This window comes from Myiozetetes cayanensis, unplaced genomic scaffold (genome assembly GCF_022539395.1).
Source record: "Myiozetetes cayanensis isolate MyiCay16 unplaced genomic scaffold, myiCay2020 scf9, whole genome shotgun sequence".
In the NCBI taxonomy this organism is placed as follows: Eukaryota; Metazoa; Chordata; class Aves; order Passeriformes; family Tyrannidae; genus Myiozetetes; species Myiozetetes cayanensis.
Window position 1 is genome coordinate 21,439,096 of NW_026088185.1, and position 24,794 is coordinate 21,463,889.

A 24,794-nucleotide genomic window follows, 5' to 3' on the forward strand; every position below is an offset into this window, starting at 1 on the left:
GTTTTAAAATGTAATACTGTAAGAACCTAGTTTTTCTGCAGTGTGTTCAAAACCTTTCCTAGCTTCCTGCAAGCATCAGGTTGAACAGTTTGACATGCTCTACATCTTCCTTTTGTACTGCATGTGTCAGAAGCCAAAGTTCATTGTGAACAGTCTGATCCTGCAAGTCATGCCCCATGGAAAACTTCAATTAGCGTGTCCTTTTCCTAGGGACTGTGAGATCATGTGGAAAGACTAAAAAGGGCTGAGCTTGTTAAATGCTGCAGTATATGGTCAGTTCACCTATCTGTAGCAGACAAACATCCTCCTGACATTCAGAAAGCATTAAGAATAAACATTGTGGCATGTTGATTTTATTTGTTTAATTGCAACTCACCTAAAAGAGGAAAGGTATATTTTACCTGTAATGTCCTTCTAGTGGTAACTGAACAGTCCCTTCCTCTTCCATTGCTAACATACTTTGCTCTTCCTAGAACGAAGGAATTCAGACATGAGACAGGATATGATGTTGTAAACAGTGAAATTTATGTACTTTAATCCTCTTCCCATTTTCTTTAATATTAAGCATTTATTTGAAGTTCTTGAAGTAAGGTACTTTTTAACTCTTTTGATTTAAATATTTGACATTTAAAGCCTTCTGTTTTAGAAGATTTATCTTCGTACTATTTTATTATGCCAAATAGAGCATTGTTCTGTAACAATAAAGAAAGAGGAAAAATAGTAACACTGAGCAACGGTATGATGAATTTTAAATAATGAATTTTAAATGAATAACAGGATATATACATTGATGTTTACATGCAAAAGTTAGGGAAGTCGGTTTAAGTTTGAACACACAGTTTTAATACTGATAAAGTTTTATTTCAGTGAAAGGTAGTGAAACAAGACACCCAAGATTAGTTTTCACTTGAAGAGAACTAGGGGATATATCTACCAAAATTCTTTTTATGAAATAATTATAAATTTGGAAAATCTGTCTTAGCAGGATGGGAGAACAAAACACCACCCCCTCAAGCACCATGTCCTGCCTGCATAAACAAAGAAAACCAAGTCTCTGTCCTTCACTATCAACTCAAGGCTCCACAGCTAGGACATGCCCTTTGCTTGATGAATGTAACCATCAAATCCTGCTCTAAATTGTTGTGGGGTGTGTGTATGAATGCAACAGACACCCAGAGACCTCCACAGCTTTCTTCCTTTTATTAGATGGCTTTGTTACAGTTTTTGCTGGTGCCTGTCTGAAAGCATGACTTGTTTCTCACAGAAACAGAGCTTACCATTTTCTGGCAGGTCACCAAACCCCCACATGCATCACACACACTGATTGTTGGTATTAGCTGGAAGAGCCAGTACAATTTTCCAAACCAATAGAATTTCAGTCCTCTCTGCTCAGATATTTGTTTCTTCTATACTTCACTATTACAACTATTACAAAACTCACAGTATTTTTTTCTCCAAATGGGACAAGTTTTTTGTTCATTCTTTTCTCAGAAAGACTTAACTGGTTAACATTAAAGTGGCTTCTGAGGAGGTCTGTGAGGAGAAGGCATTTATCAGATCCACTGTAAATGTACAAAGCCCTGGAAAAACATGGCCTAAAAATATAAAAACAACTTAAGTAATGAAATCAGGATCCAATCAAGTAAGTTTCAGATCCTGTCAACTATACTTCTGAATATTCTTGTGGGTAGAATACTTCTATTTTTAAAAGCTGTGTGATAGCAACTCTCCAATTAATTCCTTAGGCTACATGTCAGAAGTTTTTTATTACTAGTTAATTTTGTCATTTCTAGGCTTCACAGCTTCATAAGTTTTTGACAGTTGAACAGTTTTAATAATAGCTCCAAATATTTAGAAATGCCAAAATATGTAAAAATAACCTCTCAAAATAGACAGTGAATGAAATAAAGTAACACCAGTAGATTTTCCCAGTTTTGTTTTCTGATGCCTTGCTATCAAGCATGGGAAAGAAAGTGACATATAACCAAAACATAAGGATGACACAGAATTCCTTACAATAATCAGACCCACAAGAGGAGAGCTACCTTGGTTACTTCTGGTTACTCTGAATTGTGGTGACAACAGATACTTTGATGAAACAACTCTCTTGGTCTGCTTTGATTCAAGGGAGAAAACAATGACTCTCATATTTTAATTTCATTGTGGTAGTTTTCCAGGCCCATACTACATAGTAAATAATCATCATGATGTTTTCCACCTAGGTAAAATCTTTTCCCCAAAACATACTCCATGACAGTATGTTGAATGTGTCAAGGAAATCAGCGTTATAGTTCTCCCATTTAGAAATGAGGCAGTGAGTTGTCAAATGTCACAGAAGAATCCTAAATTCAGAGGAATCTAGTTTTCATAGTTACACATTCAAATTATTAGCCCATGTCCTGTTTCTTCAAATAGACCTCGTAATGGGAATCCTTAACACACACATTTCACTGGCCTCAGATCACATCTCTGGGCATCCCTAAGGATAAACTGCTGATTTATCCATTCACATTGTCTAATTTTTGCAGTACCCTTGTACTACCAGAATTTAGTCCTCATGGGTCCTGGGCTTTTGCACAGGCCTTCAGGGCATCTTAGAGGTCATATGCACATCTGTTCCCGAAGCCTAGAAATGACCACCGACTGCCAAGACTACAAGGCATTACCTGCCTGTTGACCTCTCAGTGCTGCCACAGCCTCACACTGTGCTACTATTCAAAAGTGCTGATGCAGGACACATAAATCCCATTTAAAATAACTTGGCACCAACGTATTCTACCTACTGCTCCTTCAGTGTTTCACCTTTGAGACTTGTCCTCACTTATTTTGGCCCAGTACTGAAGTTTGCTAACAGTTGACACTGATAAGGTGTCTGATACCAGGGACAGAGGACAAAGGCCTTACATATAAAGTTACTTTATATCTTTACAGTTTTATGTGATATTCAAAGAAGCAATTCATGAAGCAGCAGCTAGATTAAAATACTGTAAAATAGATGCAAAACTGGTTAGAAACCTACAATCAAAAAGATTAGTGTTTCACTGTCAAAATATAGGAACATTTTGAGTGGAAGTGTGTAAGAATCTGTCCTGTATAAAGTAAGAAATTATAAAAGCGTATTCTTTGAAAGAAGATGAGGAGTCCAGATCTGAAACAGCCAACTGGGTGGTAGATGCCAAAGGCTGTAAGTCAGAGTCTGAGGATTTGGTTAACAGGGTTAGCAGTGTTGCTGACCTTCTCACTACACAGTAAAAGTAAATTGTTTCTGCAGTAGCAGAAGGGTAATACGGGCCCAGAGTGTAACTGGGACAGTGCACAGTGTTATGATGCTGCTGAGAAAAAACGGCACAAGGTGATGCTGTGTGACCTGTGTATGGTTCAGAGGTAGCTGGGACATGCCACACCCCTTAAATTCTGCAGTTCTCTCTTCAGCATCTCTAGCAGGGACAAGGCCAGTCCCAGTGCAGCATCAAAGTGCTCCGGGCATCTGAGGGCTTTCTTACACACATAGGTTCATCTCTGCGCATCATCTGAGTGGGTCTTGGAAGCAACACCCAGGAGCACTGTGGATAATATGTTATATGACAGTGTGGCAGCTTAAGAACCTACATCCCCACCTAAGTTTATCAGATTTGTAACCTTAAAAGCACTTATGAAAATATGAAAATATTTCACTTAAGACACTGCTAACAAGTCTGCCTGTTGCATGGAATATGCAAGAACTTTCTATAAATATCTGAAGGAGAAATTGATAAAATGCTACACACCAAAAAAACCTGAAACCATGACCCACCTCTTTCTCTGCATCTTCCAGTTTCTTTTTCTTGCTCTCGGGCATCAAATCATCTAACCAACTGAGCTCTCGCTTGGTAAAAAAGAAATCCATGAGTTTTCGGACAAATACCAAAGCTAGGACCTGCAAATATATCAATTCAAAGAATTAGGAAATTAAGCAAGTAAAACAGACAAATACACTTGTAGAGGCACTTTCAAAAGTGCCCAGTTTGCAGCAGCTACAGTTTTACCCTTTAATTTGAATAAGACAACAGCTGGTATTCCTTTGTTCAAATGAAATATGGCTTGAAGCATTTAAAAATCACTGAGATCAGTAGATATCTTCTATTTTCTATTAGTGAAATAATTAGAAATCACTTGAGCAGCAGAACACTTATTTCTAACAAGACACAGAACTGTAAAGCTCCTCAATGAACAGTACAATGAAGAGTCTTCCTTAATGAGTGAATGTTCTTTCTGTAACAGAATTGAGTACTATTCCTTAAATAAAAAATATAAATTTTAACACTTTAAGAGAAGAATTTTCCCTGAGAGAATATATAGTTGGGCTATCCACACAGAGTCAAAACAGCAGTTACATGTCAAATTTTTTCTTACTTAATAAATTACGAATTGTCCTTGAACATCGAGTCAAAGCAATATTGTAATTACCTGCCCACAATTGATTTTTTTTCTTTGATAGCAATTATTCACAAGTGAAAAGAGATTTTTAGAGGAAACAAAAAAATTTCATACCATCATAGGAAAGACAATGGCAGCTCTTGAAACCTTTATAATCCAGAGAAGCACAAGACAACTCAGCTGAATTATAGTGAAGAGATGGACCTTTCTAAGAGGAACATGCCTCAGATAAATAAAATCTGGCTGATGTTTTGCAGGCATCCAGAATAACTTTATCCTGTCAAAAAGCTGAAAGAGAAAATTTTAAAAGTTTGGATCAAAATGGGCTGTAGGATCATCCATGCTGGCATTCACACGCTGCCTAAGAGGTCCTGAATATCCAAAGAATCTGGCTTGTTATTCTAAAGGCAAAAACTACAGAAGTTCAGAATCACAGAAGAAGCTGTCTCAGTTACAATCATGAGCCATTAATCTATACTAGTCCAAAAGTGGCAAAGGAATCTTCTCTCCCACTGAGCCACCAAAGTAAGAATGAGAATCATATTATTTAATTACTTGGTAAGTCATACTCTTCAGTTTCTTTCAATTTTAATAGACAGCTGTCTCCTTAGGTATTCCTATTGCAGATGTACCAAGACATTGAATTTTGCTGAATTACACTCTGTTTAGTCATACTCCAGGAAATATCGTGTTCATACTGCATACTACATCATACACAAACATGGTTACTTTAAAGTAAGCCTGCCAAGATTTCAAGTATTGAACTCTTAACATCAGGCAAAGCCAGACTTCAGAGTAGATGTGAATCAATTGTGAATCAAACTGAATGGAAGCTGGTGGGATCTCTGGATCCCACTGGGCATCTGCACTATCACATTACCTTTCTAATACATTCTAAATTTTTGGTTTTCAACAACTGAGCTCTGCCTCCTTTAGCACCTAAAAAGCTGATCAAGAAGGGATCTTTTCAGTCTTTTATTTCGTGTGAAGGAACGACCTTTTTTTTTTCTTCACCAGACACTTTTGATTTTTTCCTTTTCCATGTTTTACTTTATTCACAAAACCAGAAACAGAAAAGAAAAAAAAAGGAATGCCAGAAAGCTGACTGCCATGCTGTTAGGAACGTATGTATTTGTCAGACCTATTTAGCTCCATACTGACCCGAGGCTTTTGTGTCAGCTGCCATGGCACAGTGACGATGGTGATACACCATTGCTCCCTGCATGGATGAGCCATGCTGTATTCACACAGCCTTCAGGAGTGTCAAGTTTCAGAAATTTTTACTGAGCATGTGCAAACTGCATTTTTTTAAAGGCTTATAATTTGGCCAGATTTGAGCAGATTTCTTGTTCACAGAAACAGCAAAAAGCACATCCTCCCACAAAAGCCATCTTATCAAATCTCAGTTCCTTGTCCCAGCTTGGGGAGGGAGAAATAGAGGGGGATGCTATCACTTTTCCAAGTAAAGATAGCAGATTTTAGTATGCCTCAAAAGCACTCTTCAGTAGCGTAGTTTCTCATGCCCCTGTTCTGAGAAACAGCTAAACCATATTAAATTGAAATTATTTAAACTTCAGTAAAAGCCAAACTACACTTCTGAAAATATCAACCCAAATGAGAAGAGCTATGCAAAGATATAAAAGAAGAGTCTCTGTATAGAGACCACCAGTCAAAAAAAGAAGTGTTCCCAGCTTTGCCTATAAATATGGAGGTAAAAAAAAAAAGCTACACGCTTTTAACTTGCAACCAAAAATTTAAATATAATGAAAGAAACAATCAGACATTTCCTTTGCTTTTTGTATTTGACAACCTTTTTGTATCTGACAATTTGTTTTCACCGTGTGATTGTTCTTTCTTGATTGTCTTGGAAGGCATTTCAATGCCTCAACTTTTGGTAACAAAGGCACACTTGAAAATGTGTTTGTGTCAGGTGGGCTAAAGGACTTGAAAATGTGCCATTCAATGCTGCGGTCAGACAGGAGAAATGGTACACAAGATCTCATTCCCAACCCCAACCTGAAGGCTGGAATGCCTGGTTTCTGCCACATACTCCTACTTAAGGCACCACAGGAATGCTGCCCTTCCACTAGACTTGCCCATCATCCCTGAAGAACTGTGGCTTGCAACAGTTTCCCTTCCTTGCCTGAGGCATTTATTTGCACAGGAAAGGTCTTCAAAATTTCATTTATGTTAGTTTTAGGGCAAGTTAGCCAAAAGTCTCATAAAGGCAAAGTTCAAGATCAAGTTCAGCCCTGCAAAGGCCCTAACTTGGAAGCTGAAAAGCCAGCAGGCAAGCAGGTGAATGGGGAGGCAGGAGAAGGGGAAGAGCTCCTGATAGTTATTACTCAGTTTTTATGATCAGACAAAATTCCCTTGGTAAAAAGGGAGAACAGAAAATCAGCACCTAAAAGAATAAAATAAAATAAAAAAATTGGAGCACATTACCTAAAGGGAATACTCTATTTAGAGAGAATCCATTTTCTTTTTTAAGTGAGTCACTTTCAGAAATTTAAGGTTGGCAGCATTCCTTTAAGATTATACACAAAGGATAATACAATAATGTGTAAGAATAGCTACATTTTTTATAGAAAGCATCATCAGTAACACATTCATCATAAATCCATTTTACCTGAATTCCCTTTAGAGATGAAGCACCCATGTAAAGAAATACTCCATAAAGTACTGGCATAGGAATAAACTGCACAAACAAGCAGAGAAAGGAAAGAGCACATTGAATACTACTTAACAATTTTAAATGCTTTAAGAAAGACATCTGAAACAGTTGAAATACAAAAAGCCATATGCCTGCATTAATCAGACAAGTTGTAAATTCAGAGTCACTCAATTACAAATTAATAATGTTTCTCAGAGTATAAAGCATAAGAAGAATCTGGCTCCATAGTTTTATTTTCCTCTCATGGCTAGTTACAATATACTTTATTCACTATTAATAAAAATAACAGAAGTACACAAAACCATGAAAGTGTTAGATATATACTTAGATTTTTTATTTAAAAGACTGCTCAGAAGAGGATCTGAAGAGTAAAGCTATAAACCTCAGAAAAATATTCAAGAGACATAAAATATTTCTAAATGCTAAAAGAAATATTTTGTGCTATAAGCATTTAAAAACAGGTGAATTACTTTTATGGAATGATTTTTAAGAGACTATTTTAAATGTTCAGGTTCTCAGCATATAGTGTTTAGGTAAAGGAGCATTTCCATAGATAAATATTTGTTTTAAATACTAAATACACAAAATACATGTTCTGTGTGTTTTCAATGTGAGAATTTTATGATATACTTAATAAAATACTACTGGAAAGCACAGTTTCTAGGGGTTTGCTGCCTTCCCTGTGACAATATGCAAGTCTAAATTCTGGTTTTACTGAAGCCAGTGTCAAAACTCTTGCTGATTGTACAGAGGCCAGATAATTCTTTAAACAGTATGAAGTGTATACATGGTATTATATATGCATATAACCAGACACCCATTTACTGGTGATCTCTGTTGAGTACGCAGGAAGCATGAGATAATCTCTATGTTCATTTCCAAGAAACGAACCACAGAACTTCTCTTCCAACTGTGAAAACATTTTGAAATTACCCAGAAATCACAAAATATTTTTAAATTTTCTAAATAAATTTAAAATTGTTATAACAAGACTGTTTCATGATAATTTGCCATGGTCCCAAAACATAGACAAAGTGTGAATCTTCATCTACTGCAGGTATTCATATGCTACAGGGCAGAATTCCCTTGGACTTCAGTCAGGCCAGATTTTCATTGCAAGGTTTTTGTTTAAAAAATGCTGGAAGTCCCTAGGCACTTTATTATGCTAAATTAGAATTCCACTTTAGACTACCATTGTGTAACAAACATTATGCTAGTTAGTAATGTACCTGAAAAGAGTAGTCATTAAATAGTATAGTGACAACAGTGAAATGTTCAGTGCAGTATTCTTTAACTATTCCTTACTTCCCCAAATTACCTTCAGGATACTTGTCAAAAAGACAGATGAGCCCATAAGGACAAAAATCATGAGGCCTGTGACTCTTTGCTCCCGGATTCCAAGAAATTTCGGCTGCTCCCCTGGAGCAGAGCACTCTGATTCCAGTTTTAAGCTATTCACATGGGAAATAGAGAGGACAGTGGCTGCAACAAACCACGGCAATCCCATAATAGAGCACACACCAAGCATGACTGCCACCATGAGTAGGTCAAGATGGTATCCACATCCTTTCTGTAAAAAAAGTAACGACAGCAAGAAGATATAAAATGACAACTGAATTAAGAAGAACACTCCTGGCAGGAATTCCTAATGAACAGCTAGAGACAATTAAAAAATTGTGACTTGTAGAAAAAAAAATTGGTTTCTTCTCTGTGTTATCCAGGTTGGGTCAGTAGTGATGGCAAACTGGTTATCCAAGGAGAATTCGCACTAGTTCACAAGAAATGCTCGATATTATTGGATTCGTTCCAGTTATGAGTTAGGTGTACATATCATAAATCCACTTTACAGTGGGCACCAAATAGCTGTTCCTGCTTATAAAATAGATACTAGCAAGACACTGGAAAATGCATAAATTTTCTGTCTTAACTAAATCTCTACCGTGGATAACAGTAAGAAGAACATTCAGCTGCACTGCGCATTTTCCACTGGACTAATCTTAATAGACCCTCAATCTGTTCTTACACAGGAAGCAGGAAAGTATGTATTTTATTGTTCCCTACACAAAAATTCTTAAGTTAACTTCTGCAAAATCATTTGATGCTATAAAGGGGCATGATACCACAGTCATCCTTTTAAAGTTTTTAAAGATGGCAAGCACATGACAGTAATACATTTTCACTAATGTCTTTTCACTGTATCTAAGAGCAGATAGCTAGAAATTAGGAGAAATAAAACTATACATAAAATATAAAATCAGGTACTGTTTTACTGATTTCCTTAATCAAAAGTAATATCATAAACAACCATATGGAAAGCAGGTACAAAACCTTTGGGTTTGGATCACTTCTGTAGTATTGAAATACTACATGAATTTACCAACAGGTGGATAATGTTTTGATTTTATAGTAGTGCATAAAACTCTTTGGTCAAATCTTCGATACATTTAAAAACCTGCAATTACAACTTGCACTTGAAAAGGAGAAATAATGAATTCACTAAGCTTGGTTCTATAGATTTCTGTTACCACAGCTGAGCGGGATATTTCATTTAAATTTTAGTAGGTATCCAGAACCACCTCACAGCTGCAAGCAGGAGCTCAAGCTATTTTCCTTTAAAAAATCAGGTAATTAGCTATGTCCACAAAATTTTGCAATATGGCAACAAATCCAGTGTCACAGTCTGATGAAACAGTGTTGTTCATGCAAACAATGTGAATATGTTGAACCATAATTTTGCCTGTAAACCCATGCAAATGCCTTTTGACATAAAAAAAGTAACTAAACTAAACTTGGAAGGGTTTGCTACAGAGACTGCCAAAAGCTGAAATGTACACTATCCAGAATTTGCTATGGGAAGTATAAAAAAAGAGGGGAAAATGAGTTGGAAGCAAACAAATCATTTCTTTCTGAAGACAACTTTTACTTCTAAAATGGGAAGTGTCTGGGTTTATGAAAATGTAAGCCATATATCCAAATGAAAATGCCATCTTATTTGCTTACATTATTTAAAAAGGGAGAAAAGTAAAGAAAATGAATAAAATCAACTCCAGCAACCTTCCCTCACTCCCCAAAGTGCTTATGAGTCTTAACTCCAAGACACATCTTGACAAACTCAGATGTGTCAAACACAGATATTAGTTACAAGCACAATGCACTCAAAGAAAGAGTTTAATTCTAAATCCTAACAGAGACACCTTTTTTTACCTTCTGACACATTTATGAGGAATGTATCTGCTAATGCATACAGAATCCGAGAGCATTTCCTCACATTCATACATGATCTGAGGAACCTGACATATGGGAAGAAAAGGAAGCATAGCAACAGGTGATGCTACACCAGACCCCAGCAAAACTAAAACGCAGCAAGACAAGGGGGCAGCCAGGAGGACCATCTGACTCCCAGATGCCAGTGCTGAAAAAACACATTCCAAAGCTTGGCAGCAAATTCCTGCATCTGTCAAGTTAACCACATGCAATGCTATGGATTGACATGAAGAGCCAGGCTGACAAAGAGGGCAAAAAAAGAACATATCAAATGTCACAATCATCCAAGAAGAGGCAATGCAAAGTGAAGGTTGCAAATGCATTTGCTAAAGCAACTTGGGATTGGATTGCTGCTTATTAAAAGTATGTCAAAAAAAAGCCTAAGCTTGCTGCATATACATGTACAGAAACCTGCTGCTAGATTTTGCCCAACAGTTTTTCAGAGGGGTGATGTCCCTTTTTCTCTCTCCATCTGTAGGCAACTAAAGTGTTAGAGAACAGAGCAGGAAGTTGTCCTATGTTGTTTTAAGAACCCATTGTACTTCTAAGGCTCAGTTTTATTCTTCTCCCTTCTTTAAGATAGGAAGAACATAAAAAAAAAAGGTGGGTAGAATCACAGAGAGAGGGAAAAAAAATCTTGTATTACAAAATAAGCTCTGAGTAGTTTTTCAAAATCCAGTCCAGCAGAACAACACTGTCAATACCTGAAAAGACAATCAAGATTGTACTTAAGGAAATTACTATTGTGAAGATATTTTTCTTTAAGTGAATGGGTAAAAATAAAGCATAGATGATAGTGCTTTCTTAGTTCAAAATCTGTATTCCAGATTACATCCATAAAGACTTCTGTAAGGCAATAAATCACTGACACAGGTACACTGACACCAAAAAAGAAAAGGCATAACAGTTTAAAGGGGTGCTATATAACATTCAACAAACCAGCATGCTCAAGTAGATGAACTCACATTACATAATCTGAAGAAGAAAACAGCAGTGAAAATATAAATTTTGTCTGAATACCTTTAGTTTGTGTTCTTTTCTATTGATAATGACAGCTGTGATCTGCTGGTCCATAAAGATAAGGATAGTACAAAGCAAGGCTGGAATTACAGCAGCTATCACTGTCCACCAAGGATTAGGACCCAAAGGAGTAATAAACCAGCCACGATCATCTCTGGTGGGCTAAAAAAACAGTCATGCATGACCAGTCAGAACTTAAAGGATTATTGACATTTTAGCTTCACAATACTACATACAAAACATTACTACCTATGTAAGAGCACTACAAAATGCTAAACTTCCTATGATACCAAAACAAGAAATTACACATAATGAAACCATCTGGAACATTGCAGACTTTGGTTGTATTTGATACAGTGAACCCAGAATTTGGAAGGAGCCCCAGAACATTACAGCAGTCTTACCCAGGATTTGGGTGATTTGAGCCTTGTTAATCTTTAGAGAGATGATATTAGAAAGCATGAAGGAGCCTGAAGAAATGTGAAGAGGCTCACTTACATGATTCCTAAATCTAAGAGGTTGCTTAATACTTTGAGAACACAAAAATTTTAGAATAACATCACTGCTCCCTGAGAATAATAAAAAACTAAGAAATCCCCTACAGAGATTATTCTGGAAAATACTAAGGCAGTGCAATTTATCAACAACTTACCTTAAAAGCATTTGGAACCTGAAGTTTTGGCGATGGAATCCCAATGGCATAGTCAATTAAAACCATAGACAGAATAGTGAGAAAGACAGCAAAATCGCTGACAACAGATCGTACCTACAAATATTGAGAGAAATTACTATTTTAGTTAAAAGCTTTCTGTATTATTTAAGATTTTTCTTCACTGTTTTAAGACATTCTGTGCTTACAGCTAAAACCATGCTTATTCTGATACAAGCTTCTAACAGAGAAAAGATGCAGTGTTCACTTCAGCAGTTTACTGAATTTGCAATGCAGATGGAATTCATACTCACACGTGACTAATGACAACCTTTGAATTAAAATAATGGCACACACCTTTGTTGGGAAGTATCGGCTAGTTTTGAACTGCTTCAGTGTGGATGACAGCGTTACTGTGGAAAAGAATAAGATGACAGACCAGAAGAGGACATCTGGAACATAAGGGCCATGATGACCACAGGCTCGTCCAACAAACTCCCCATGAAATTTTTTACATTCCTATTAGGGAGAGAAAAACAGTATTGCTCTAAAAAGTATCCATGTTTATACTAGTATTTTCTGTCCAATTTCTTTACTAAATTGCAAGCAGATTGTGTTACTAGAAATAGTAAAAGAATTCTTATATATTTATTTTTTAAAAAACTTAAAACTTATTATGTTTGCATTTAGTCTGCATGGAAAACTCTGAAACTCTCAAAAATAATCTCTTTTTTAATCAGTATTAAATGATGAAGTCACTAAGACATACCATAATTAAAGAGATTAATATAAAACCAGATTTATTTCAAACTGAGTAAGTTCACTTATTTTCTGTTTACAAAACAGATTTACACTTACTAAATCTTTCCAAGAGTGGAAAGCAAATTTCAAAAGCCACCAAGAGAAAGGTTGCTCCTGATACATTGTCAAGAACTGTTTTTTTTGTTTTAACTTCACAGGCCAAGCAGTTGAAGAAAGAGCTATTTAGAATGCGCAGTATTAGACTAAATATAGCCTAAAAGGAGACCAATACATTTATTACCACATGGGGGCAGCACATTCCACAAATTGTCTTTCTCTTAAAAAAAAAAAAACAAACAAACAAACAAAAAACCACGATAAAATGCCAGAAAACCCCAAATCTGTAAAATTAATTCTATTCAATATAGTTTATGATCAGTTATGCAGATACAGTAGAAAACATCTCCAGCAATTCTCCACTACCACGCTTAGTTGACTAAAATCATAGAAGTGGCTTTAAAAAAGTGAGCTACCAGCTCTGGACTCACAATTCTTTCCCTCTCCTTCCCAATGCCTCCATACTTATTAAGAAAAATGAAATGTAGCACCCAGAATCAGAGATTCCTGGCAGCAATATCCTGCCATATCCTTTAGTATTAGATTAAGTGGGTCATTGGCTCATCAGACTGGCATCACAATACTGTGGGCTTGACACGTTATGAGAAACTTTGGCTTTGAACAAAGATCGGCTTGGAAAAAAACACAGTTGCTATTTGATGACTGTAAGACAAAAGAGTGCAAAACTTTTTATATTGGTATAGGAGTAAACTTGGAATAAATATGATGCACTTCCAACTGATGAAATAAAGGTTTCAGGTGGGAAAAAAAATTAATCAGGAAATCCAGAAGAAATTCTCAAGATTCTGGGACATCAAGTAGAAAACTTGTCCTGGCTGAGCTCGACCTTGATTATCTACTGAAAACGATTTTGTCACCATCAGAACAAGCATTTTGCTCACACTTGTTTTGTCTTGATAGCAAAAGAATTGTTAGTTCTCCTGTTGTTTTTTAGAGAGAATGAAAATCCACATCTTCAGAAACTTGGGACTTTCAACCAGACACAGGAAACTACATGAAGATATGAGATGTAAAACAGACAGTGGGGTGAGTCTGACCAAATATTTACAGACAGCAAGGTCTAATCTCTTACTGCAGTACTCTTGAACAGAAGTTTCTTGATGATGCTTGCAGAAATAAAGACACAAAAGTATGAAAAAATTCAGTTATTTCTTTGGCAACTATAGGAACTAATGAGATGGTCAGATATACTGCTACCTATGTAAACTCAAGTTTTAGTAATAAACTTTCACAGAAGTTTTAAAGGGTTTTATATAATGCAGCCAGCCTTATACATTTATAGTTAAAACAAAATCTGTTATTTTAAATCTCCTCAGCTGCAAATGTACTCTGAAAAACACTGTCAGAGATCTGAGAAAGTGAGAGGAGGAGTCTGCCCCTGCACAGATGCTCTTAGAGTGTGCTGCAATTTTGAGAATATTTTTTCTGGACTGCTGGAATCCCTCAGGCCAGCAGTTCTCAGCTTTCTCTCTGCTGTGTCCACAGCAACAGAGTTAAGGAGCAGATCTTGCTCAGAGCAAGCCATGGAAGAAAGATCTTGATTAATTCACAATAGGAGAACACAAGCTCTTCTGCATTCCTGCCTCTGAAAGAAAAAAACAGTATCTGCTGGAGACAGTCCACTAGGTTGGTTTTTAAGTGTTCAGTTTTTTTATGCCTGTGATTGGTTAATTCAGTTAAATTTTTTGAGAGAACTGTTCAGTTTCGTGTCTTTTGGACTCAATTCCCTTTGACTGTGTAATGAAATGACCCATTTTTGAGAAAAGTGGTGGCCCAAACTGTCAACATGACACTTATCAAGTTGTAAATGTTACTTTGAAGAAGGCAAACTTGAAATAATAAATCCTTTCAGCTAAGAAAAGTGTACCATTTAGTAGCTAGTTACACATCCAAACAAGCCCCACAAACTGTAGCTTTTTCCCCTACCTCCCTGGACAAAAAAAATATTACAGAACTTCAGGCATATGTAAGAAAAAATTGGTCACTGAACAGCAAATGTTACAAAATTTCTCCCCTTCCTCTCTTTTATAGCCCGAACAGTTGGAAGAATGTTGTAGAATGTTTTAGGGGAAATAAATGCTTCTGAGTCTTTCTACACAAGGGAACTTTGGGGTTGCCATCTGGTAGAATTTAGGACAAATCCATTGTCATTTGACATGCTTAGATTTAATCTCAGCCAAGTTCTTGTACTAGTGTGTCAAAGGTTTCAAAGGAGGGCACATAATGCATACACTTGCTTTAACGTGTACTATCAAAGGCTGAAAAATGCTGACAAAAAGAGGTAATGCTATAAAGTTCATGTAAAATTGTATTAAGTCTATTTTATGCTTTATTTGAACAAATATGATCAGAAAAAAAATGGTATTTTTTCAATATATTTGCTGCAGTAGGAGATATATTATTTATACTTATGCCTTTATTTATTAAGTTCCAATATTTCACTTACTGACACAGTTAGGTTCCCCCATGGCACATCGGATGCAGATATATTGTAGTCCTGCCAGTATTTTAAGGTTTTATTGCTAGGATGTTCTGGTTCCACACAATTGCATCTGAAAAGACAAAATATTTTTTTCCTTAATAATAAAACATATATCAGATGTTAATCCAAATTATCAACTTTATGACATATTGAAATTATGCTCTACTTTGACAGAAAATCTTAGTTCAAATGAATTCTGTAAATGCATGCTTTGAAGCAGTTTGTAGTTCAATAGCTAGTGTATTACTAGAGTATCACTTGCCGTGAGGTGCATATGCATATATAGTACGTAACGTGACATATTTAAACCACTGTTCAAGGTTTACCACCCATTTTCCTCCTCTCTTGATACTTCTGAGTGCAGTTTGTAACACTGAGTATGTGCCAGTTCTGTTCCACCCCCTTATACCTAACATTTCCCTACGTGGCCATTACATGCTATGTAATGTACAGTACAGTTCCAGGCTGATCCACTTCCCAAAGAACAAATAACAAACTGTCTGTACCCTCTTTCTTTCTCTTTACCAGAGGAATGCCTTTGCATGCAAAACTGTCAAACTACCCAGCCAATTGCCAGGGCTCTAAGAGTGTTGAAATCACCAGCACTGAAAGCTCTGTGAACTCTTTGCCCATTGATTTTCTTTTCCCCACAGTTGCTGTAGAAGCGTGCTCTTCATTTTAAATTGTGTATTTTAACATACAAAAGGTGACAAGGCATTGTGGGAGGACAATACTGCAAATAGGTAATTTAAAACCAAAATTAAGTCTTTAAAGCCTCTGAAGCAACTGTGGGAGATATTTTCTTTGACAAAGCCTTCAAAATATGCAGGATACTTTGTAGGTTCCAAGATGTCAAGTGTGCTTTTCACTTCTCCTTAAATTAATCCTACTTTAATAATCTATAGTACCATCTAGCCTGTTAGTATTTTAATGTGCTTATGATGTCTTTAAATAAATTTTTAAAATTTTTTAAAAAAAGTTTTTAGGAGTAGCTGGGGACAGGATAACATCTAACTATAGAGTAAAGAGTCACTGAGCATGCACTTGCATTAGCTGTACCAGAATATTAGTTTATTCACTTACCTATACCATCTATTTTCCTGTGGTTGTTTAACTTTCTATAAAATTACAATTCTCATCCAGATTTGTACAATTTTCTATATAAGAAATTCTACCATCTACATTGTGATTACACAGCACTGCCATTCTATTTCAATTACAATACTATACATGTGACAACAGCTGCATTTAATATAAAGATAGGTAAAGATGCAGGTTGTCTTTGAGCAATTCCCCGCTTTTATTTTAAATGCAGCTATTTATGAAAGAAAGAGAAAACCCTTACAGCCCATGAACAGAAAGCAAAATAAAAAAGCAACTGCATTCAGAGAAATAGAGGGCCTGAGCCAAAAGTCCTTGACTGGATCTTCCAAATATATTTAATATGCTTTGGATCAGGCCCTAAGTGCAAAATAAATACGTGTTCAATGCGTAGTTCAAATATTATAAAATGGGTTAAATGAAGCACGTCACTACTAGTGAGCTACAGTAGCATTATAAAGCCAACAAACAGTACAGCTACATTATCGCAAGGGAGAATTGGATGTTCATGCAACGATACAGAGGTGGCTATGTCGGGTTACTGCTGTTCTCTGTGAGCACAGGAGCTCCTTGGCCCCTGATGTCCATCGCCGATCGCAGACTGGGCAGACGCTGGGCCATGGCCCATTGGGGTTTGATTACAGTAGGCCAAGGTGACATGGGCTGCTCAATCAGTCACTTCCTCACTAGAAGGGAAGACTGTGCCTGCCGCCAGCACTACATGGTACAGCTACACTTGCTGCAAACTGCAAAATTACATTTAAAAGTTAGAGGAGCCGAAATTTCTATTTCCTTAGAAACACGACAAATGAAGCTATTGTTTAACACAGCCCAAGTAATTCATCTTCAGATGAAGTCACCTGGTTATTTCTATAGTAGTACCACTTTCCTCCTTCACAGCATTGCTGTTTGGTCTTTACCGAGTTTCACAGGCATTTAGTGATGGCGGACTGATCATCAGCAAATATTGTGTAAACTCCACCCACACAGACCAAAATGACCCTGCACACTGCTTTTGTCACTGAACAAGTGCAGAACTGGGCCCTAACTGTAGAGATCAGATCCTGCTTTCTACTGAGAAGACCGTTCAAACAATGATTTCAGTCTTTTGAAATATATATACAACGTTATATTGCTTTCAGTGTTGTACGTGTTTTGGCAACACTGACATTTTTATGTGAGATTTCAGCATGGTATTACTGTCTTCCAGCATCACACTAATTGCTCAACATTATAGAAATGTGAGATAGTAAGACACTCCCTGTCCAACCCAGAAAACACAAGTGAAGGTACCACTCAGTGCCAGAACATGAAAACATTACCTACTAAAATGTGTCATTTCATAACACATGTAATTGCTTCAATAATAACTATTTCCCAACACAACTGACCTGCAAGGAGAAACTCACATTAGTGAAATGAGGCTTTCTAGTCTAATCATTTGAATATTTTAGTCTCTTTCATTGACATTTTTTACTTGAGAGCTGCTGGAAGAAAAAGTAAAATACACTGAATTGTTAATACTAATACATCCTTCTACTTTTCTGATAAAAAATGCATTTCTTCTTGGAGGCTCAAAGTTGTTTAAAGCCCTGAGCACTTGCCTACTATGTGGAGTTTATGCTATTATCAAATACATACACCTATATTTTCTAACCAACATATTCAGCTCTAAATACAGTACCATTTATCAGTGTACTCTCACACCTTGTAAGACAGCAATCATCTTTATTTAAAAAAATATTTAAAAATCTAATACAGCCTATTACAAAGTGGCTTGTAAGTCCAAGGCACATTAATAAACCATTTCAGACAAGACAGTCTTCAGAAAACTGCAGAGCTGTTGTAAGATTAGAATTGATAAAAGGAGAAAGTAACAAAGAGTAACAGTCTGAACCTGCTAACTGGAAAAATAACCCGAGCAAGGAGTCTTTATTGTCTTTACACCTTCCAAAGTGCTCAAGAAATCTCTTGCAAATCTCTGGCAAATCAGGATGATTGACAAACTGGTATCCTCTGGAACCTTCTCCTCTCTCCATCCTGCTGGAGCTGGCTATCACTGGCTTTTTCATAAAACAGTAAAAGCTTTTACTAGTTTCTAATAGAAATCATCTCTATGGCCCCCTATTACTAAAAATTCAGCTGCTTGAACCCATGACAAATCCCTGATCCTTCAGGTTGCTTCTTCACCATTTTCTTCTCTCTACCTGGCTGCGCACACTCTGCTCCCCAAACAGATTTTAAACATGCAGCATGGTGCCAGTCCAGCTTTGAACAAGAGCTTCAAACAGTGGTTTTGTCAATAAATAAAACACACTTAAATGGTACAGCTCCTTTTGAAGCCCCATGGCCATTCATCCCTAAGGAGTTGCCATTTTTCAGTATGTTATTTTAAAGACTAGGAGGCACTTACTATTGATGATTTTATCCAACTCACAAGGCACTGGTTTGGATCTCCTATTTTTCCAGCACTTAAATATTGCAAGCCATACCTATTTATACTTACTAAGGATCTGATCTATAAAAGATGTGACTGCAGCTTCTTCATGATTAGTCAATATACCATTTCGCCTTCCTAGAAGGGCAAAATGTCTTTCTGGCTCACATAAGATATCTTGAGAATGAGATTTTTCTCAATACGAATATTTAAAATATTTTAAAAACTAGAGGCAAGTATAACAAATAAGTTGCAAAATGTGCTTGTTCAAACAATATGTCTCACTGAATATCAGAACACATATTTGGTAATATGAGTAGGAAGTTTTTCCCCTAACACAGAGGATGCTCTACGAGTGTGCTGTGCACAAAACAGAGAAAGAATAAGATGACAGTATGAAATGGAATATAACTAGGTTTGTTTTAAAGTAAGGTATATTAGAATATATATGTAAGTATTCTTTACATTGCATTTACAAGGTTGAAGGAAATATATCAATAGCAAAATGCTATGCATGTTTAGGTTGTGTCCAAATACACCATTTTCAAGTGAATTATGGGCACTCACAGAGTCTTTCTGTTTGTCTAAAAAGTGCTATGGAAATGGGACAACAACAATATCATAAACAATGTCTTCTCCTCTATCTTGTACCCACAAACCTGTATATCCCTGGCATTATATTTACCATAGTCCTTCTCATGCCAACATTCATAACTAAATCAAAGTCTCAGTGGAGAAGAGACTGGAAACAAAATAATTAATAGTGATGGAAAATGAAATTGTCAGTTAAGTTCTATTCTCAGTATCACGAAATCCTTTCACAGCACAGCTGTCACGGCAAGACAAGATTTTTTTCCTCATTTATTCATGAGATCTGCCATCCTGAATTACGACCATGAAGTTAAGTAGCCTATCTCTGACAGTCATGAACATCAGTAGGCATCCACATATATTCTCTAAGATTGGAAGTCTATATAGTTTAGTTGGTGAAGCTGAGGAGGAAAATAGAAAAAGCCTATAAAAAGTATCAAAACAATGCCTTCAGCAGCACAATAGTTTCACAGAGAGAGAGAGAGAAATCTGAGGAGGGCAGCTAATGCTAGAGTGAAGAAATCTAAAAGAATCAGTTTCTTTGGATCATACATCAGGAAGAGAATGTTCTGTCAAGGGGAAAGTCTAGAAAACAGATTTATAATCATATTGTAGCTTTTTTTGTAGTTTTGATTTGAACTCACAAAGGCTGGTCGTTATTAAGCTGCCTGGTGCAATATGCAGTCCATGCATTCTCAGCAGTACTATGGCATGGAACTGCCATACGTAGGAGTTCATGTGCAGAAAAGTAGAGTAACTATGTGGGGTATTGACAATTCATCTGAAAGCTTTCACTGAGAAATATTTCTAGGATGTCACTTCACCCTGCTTCCACAGCTAAAAAAACATACACCTGAGGAGAAGAGATTCAGTATAATGCTGGTATAGAAATAATATACTGCGATACATCATAATGCTATGTAGTCAGCTTAAGTCTCAATTATTCAGGTGTCGTGCATCAATACACACAAATGTACTATAACAAAACCACACAAGAATTTTATATGAGCCTTTCTAGACTTTGAAGGCATTGTGTAGATCAGCTATCAACAAAAACCAATGCTGTGGAGAATTGCTTAAACAAGAAGATTTATTTTGCAAGTGGAGGGGATGAGTAGTAGGAAAGAATAAACCAAGGTAGGCACTCTCTGGCTTCACATGAAGGAGAGAGAGACAAGTCAGTTGGGCTGGGCAGGCATAGGGAAGTCCCAGAATAAACAGAATAAAGAAAAATAATGTCTGGATTCCAAGGTTTGTCAAGAAGCAAAAGAGAACCAGTTAAACTCAATGATAGCATTTGCATGGTTCTGGGAAGAGGGATATTCTTAGGGAAAGACACACAGAATATAGCACAGTTACTTAACTGCAGGAAAAAACTATAAAGGGGCAAAGAAAAATCTATATTCATATCTAAGTTCAAAGAAATCATTACAGGAATTGGAATTCAATTACACGCCTGGGATCGTAATGAGCACTTCTGTGCTTATCACCATCGACTCCTCTCATTCCACCTGCAGCTTAAGGGATACAGGGTATAAACCAACCTGATCTGCATCCAATAATGATGTATTTAGATTAAGTTATAAAGATAACGAAAGATATAAAACTTCCTTCTGCAAAAAGTGGTATGCACAAAAATAATCTTCACAATGCCTTCTAGAAGCAATGGCTTCTATAGCCTGCAAACGATACTGAGATTGACATGATCTTGGCTCTCTAATTACATCAGAGTGGGATTTTCTACTCCTAATGCTTAAGTGCATGTCAATACCAAGACAGATTGCAATATGCATATTACTATGCCAAGAAATCACTTTAAAATTATTCAATGTAATCTGTTAATAATTGAGTAACTTCTGGTAAAGAATTATTAAAAACAACATGAATTCATCACTTTGAAAAAAGAATTAATAAAAAATTTAAAGGTATATAAAGTCCTAAGATCTAAGCACCTTACACTGAGAAATAACTCATCTTCTATATTCTAAGATAACTATCTTAAAATGCTTGTATTTTAAAGAATACTGGGTTGCTTTCTAAATCACATTCCTTTCATCCACAATGCTTATTCTATTTTCCTTTGAGAATGTGTGGGGTTCTCCTTTCCTAGCAAAAATAATATTCTAATATTTAATATACACATTAAAACTGATGGGCATCAGTGTTCCAGACAGGATTCACTAACTGGAGATATATTTGCTACAAGGGTAGGAAAAAACAGGAGGAAGAGAGTGCAGAAATAAGAGAGTTGCTATGCCAACCTACAAATGCTAATGGCATGACAAATACAAAAAGGTCACATAGAAAAAAAAAAAAAAAAGAAAAGCCCTGATCAGAAAGTATGTGCATTTAATTTAATAAATGATGCAGCTACTCTATTCAAATTCCTTCAAAACAATGTGGTTTAAAAATAAAAAATTGCAGCACAGTAGCACACTGAAAATGAAGTTGTCTTTGTCCTTTTGATTTAGTTCTTATTCTTTATCATCCATATCAAAAGATGATGTTTTAAGAAAAACATCATGGATTTGCCTGCAAGTAGATCATCTAAAGATTAGGACCAATACTTAACCACAGAGTAACGAATATAATAAATAAAATAAAATTTTTAAAAAGTAGGTTTTAAAAAGGTTTAGTTTTCCATCAGTTAGATCATGCAACAAAATATAATTTTGTCTCCTTGAGACAGAATTCTGTAACTCATATACCTATCTTCTACTTAAAATGGCAAAATGCTAAATACAATTTTTAATACATCTTTTAGGAGGACTTTCAGCCAATTTTCAAATATTTGTTTCTGCTTGATTAAAAATTTACAAATAAATACAAAACCAACCCAAATGTTCTGAATGTTCTTTCTATAGTCTTCTAAGGTTTGTTATGGCAGATAGCAGTAATTACTCCTGTACTCTCAAATATAAGAAGAAATGCATGCAGAACAGTCTTTTACATCTTACTCCTGCAACGAAGACTGTTTATGACAGAATTCAAACCCACCAAAAATGCAGAATGGGTTTTCTCACTTGAAATATGGTTTCAATCTGGTTGAAATAACAACCATTTTAAATCACTACTTTCTTTGTCTTTCTAGTACTCCGCAGGAGAGCATTAACAGCATGCCAATGACTTTTCCTGGGTCAAACTCATGTCTTCACCAGGGCAAAGGAACAGTACTGGTATGTAGACAGACTACCTGTAGATACGAGAGCCTTCTTGGAAAGCCCATGGGAGAGGAGAGGAGGGCTGGACCACAGCATACACTGAAAACTTCCAATATATACAAGCCTTTTGGCCTATTTATTATCAACTTTTTGAGTGGGCAACAGGCAGAATACAGAATACACAGAAATTTTACAGTATAACCTGAGTTTTCTAGCATAGATTTGCAGATCCAAGATGAAGTTTTACATAAGCTTTGGCTGAGCATTCAAAGAGAAATGAGTTACTCAACCTTTTGAAGTTCACCCAAGGCTAATTAAAGAACTGCCAAGGCTTTACTAACAATTAAAAACTTGTCTTTAAATCCCCAAAGAGGAAAATGCAAACAGCTGTTTTAATTAGCAAAACAGCAGATACTAATTAGCTTCTGTAACAGAGTATGCTGGTCCTTTAAGGACAGGACCAGATTCAGCCCAAGTTTGTTACCCATTTAAACTACAAGTAGAAGGACTGGAGTCAGATGCTGCAGCAAAAGCTTCTAATTCCTTCTGAAATCAATATTCCCCATCCTTAAGTACACAAAAGAGGCATTTTTATTTCAAGTAAATTTTTATGCTTATCTGTCTTTTAGTTTCTTATGTCTCTGGAACTGAGACTCAGACATTTGAGCATGGACTGAGGGTTACTTGAAATGTCTTGTGATGATCCCCTGGGGATGATAACTGTGATACCTCATCTTCTGGGCAAAAGGCCACTGTATATGGGCAGTCATATGTGTGTATTTGCACAGCAAACCCATGGAGTTCAGGTGGCACCAAGTCTGCTGTGAAAGCACTGGTCATCTGGGCAGCTGGAGTTGCTCCAACTGAGCACATCTTTCAGTTCTCCCAGTCTTTAGAGACCAGTTCTGAATAACTAAGAAAAGCTCAAATGAAGGAGAAAGGAGGGGAGAGAACAGAAGAGGCCGGAATTACCATTTTGCTGTTCAGAGCACAGATCCTTGGAATCAGCAGATATGCTCTTACAAGATAATCAATATGTATTGATTATCCATACACTGGCATTTCGAATTAGCACTTTTAAAGCTAAAAAAATGTAAGTCACATCCCATAAGTGCCCTGATGCTTGCTCATTTCACTGTTAGCAGGGTCAGTTGCTATGGGCTTGATTGATAATAAACAGGGTATTGTTGCAGGTAGAAGATACAGTATAAATGCCAAATGTGAGATGTAATGCAAGACTTTGAAAGTCAATTTAATTGTACTATCTACACAGAGTGAAAGAATAACTGAGAATATAGTTATGAAATAATAAACCTATAAATAACTATAAAAATACTGTATCAAATATTTTTTTAATCTATATGTGTGGTTGAAACCAGTAGGCAGTGGTCAAATCTTTCTTCCAAACATCTGGAAGGCACTTGTCCTTCAGCAATTGTGTTTGAAAAATCTAAAACTATTGTGTTGTAGGACAGGACAGGTCAATAGGTATAATTGGAGACGACAATAGCTGCACTTATACCATTCTGTGTGTTCTGCACATTCTACACTCAATGAAGAGGGTTGCCAAGGGCAGGCAACAAGTAAACAGCACTCCTCAAAAATCAATTTGGGATTTTGATTAATAAGTGGAATTCTAAATAAAACTAAAAACATTTATTTGCGAACATAAGGACTATGATGACAAAACATTATCATGAAATACAGATATAGCTCTGACTGTACCCCTATACAAGCAGGAATGTTAAACTTATTTCTCTGAAATCTCGAGCAGTATCATGGGATTCAGCTAACCATTAATATAGCTACACAGGAATCCATATTTGTGTTTATGTTTTGTGCTTATGTTTCTCATTACATATTTTAATATCTCAGTTCCACCTGCTAAATGGATTCTGAATATATTTTGTCCTCGTATAGTATTTCAACATCTGATCTTCAAAATCATAGGAGGACATCACATTCTCTTTCCCTCTGAGACGACTATTTTGAAGGGGTAAAGGAAAAACAATCCACAAACACTGTGCTGTATGAAGCTCTTCAGAGTAAAATACCTACTTCATAGAAGTTAAGTTAAATAAGAGAATAGAACCTCAACTGCATGTTTGGTCTGTTCTTGA

General features: G+C 36.3%; 2 protein-coding genes across 16 annotated transcripts in view; one reads left to right on the top strand and one right to left on the bottom strand.

The window, feature by feature from the left end:
- The window catches only part of DPP4 (dipeptidyl peptidase 4), an 80,539-nt gene that overhangs the window by 51,346 nt on the left and 4,399 nt on the right, over nt 1-24,794 (top strand). The window contains exons 26-27 of one of the 3 annotated variants that reach the window (XR_007632058.1): nt 22,605-22,689; nt 24,595-24,715. The exons of 1 other annotated variant lie outside the window; for it this stretch is intronic. The gene's annotated coding sequence lies outside the window, so the exon portion shown is untranslated. Of the gene's footprint in view, nt 1-22,604; nt 22,690-24,594; nt 24,716-24,794 lie in introns of those variants that run through there. One more of the 3 variants, XR_007632057.1, reaches the window with a different exon arrangement.
- Nucleotides 1-24,794, bottom strand: part of SLC4A10 (solute carrier family 4 member 10) — a 152,784-nt gene that overhangs the window by 8,224 nt on the left and 119,766 nt on the right. For all 13 annotated transcript variants that reach the window (XR_007632055.1, XR_007632056.1, XM_050339923.1 and 10 more), the window contains 9 exons: nt 15,349-15,454; nt 12,381-12,542; nt 12,027-12,140; nt 11,375-11,536; nt 8,409-8,660; nt 7,046-7,114; nt 4,531-4,704; nt 3,794-3,916; nt 402-469 (listed from right to left, as the gene is read on the bottom strand). Coding sequence is in view for 11 of the 13 variants with exons in the window: in XM_050339923.1 (XP_050195880.1) it covers nt 402-469; nt 3,794-3,916; nt 4,531-4,704; nt 7,046-7,114; nt 8,409-8,660; nt 11,375-11,536; nt 12,027-12,140; nt 12,381-12,542; nt 15,349-15,454 (1,230 nt within the window). In the remaining 2 variants the exon portion in view is untranslated. The remainder of the gene's footprint in view (nt 1-401; nt 470-3,793; nt 3,917-4,530; nt 4,705-7,045; nt 7,115-8,408; nt 8,661-11,374; nt 11,537-12,026; nt 12,141-12,380; nt 12,543-15,348; nt 15,455-24,794) is intronic.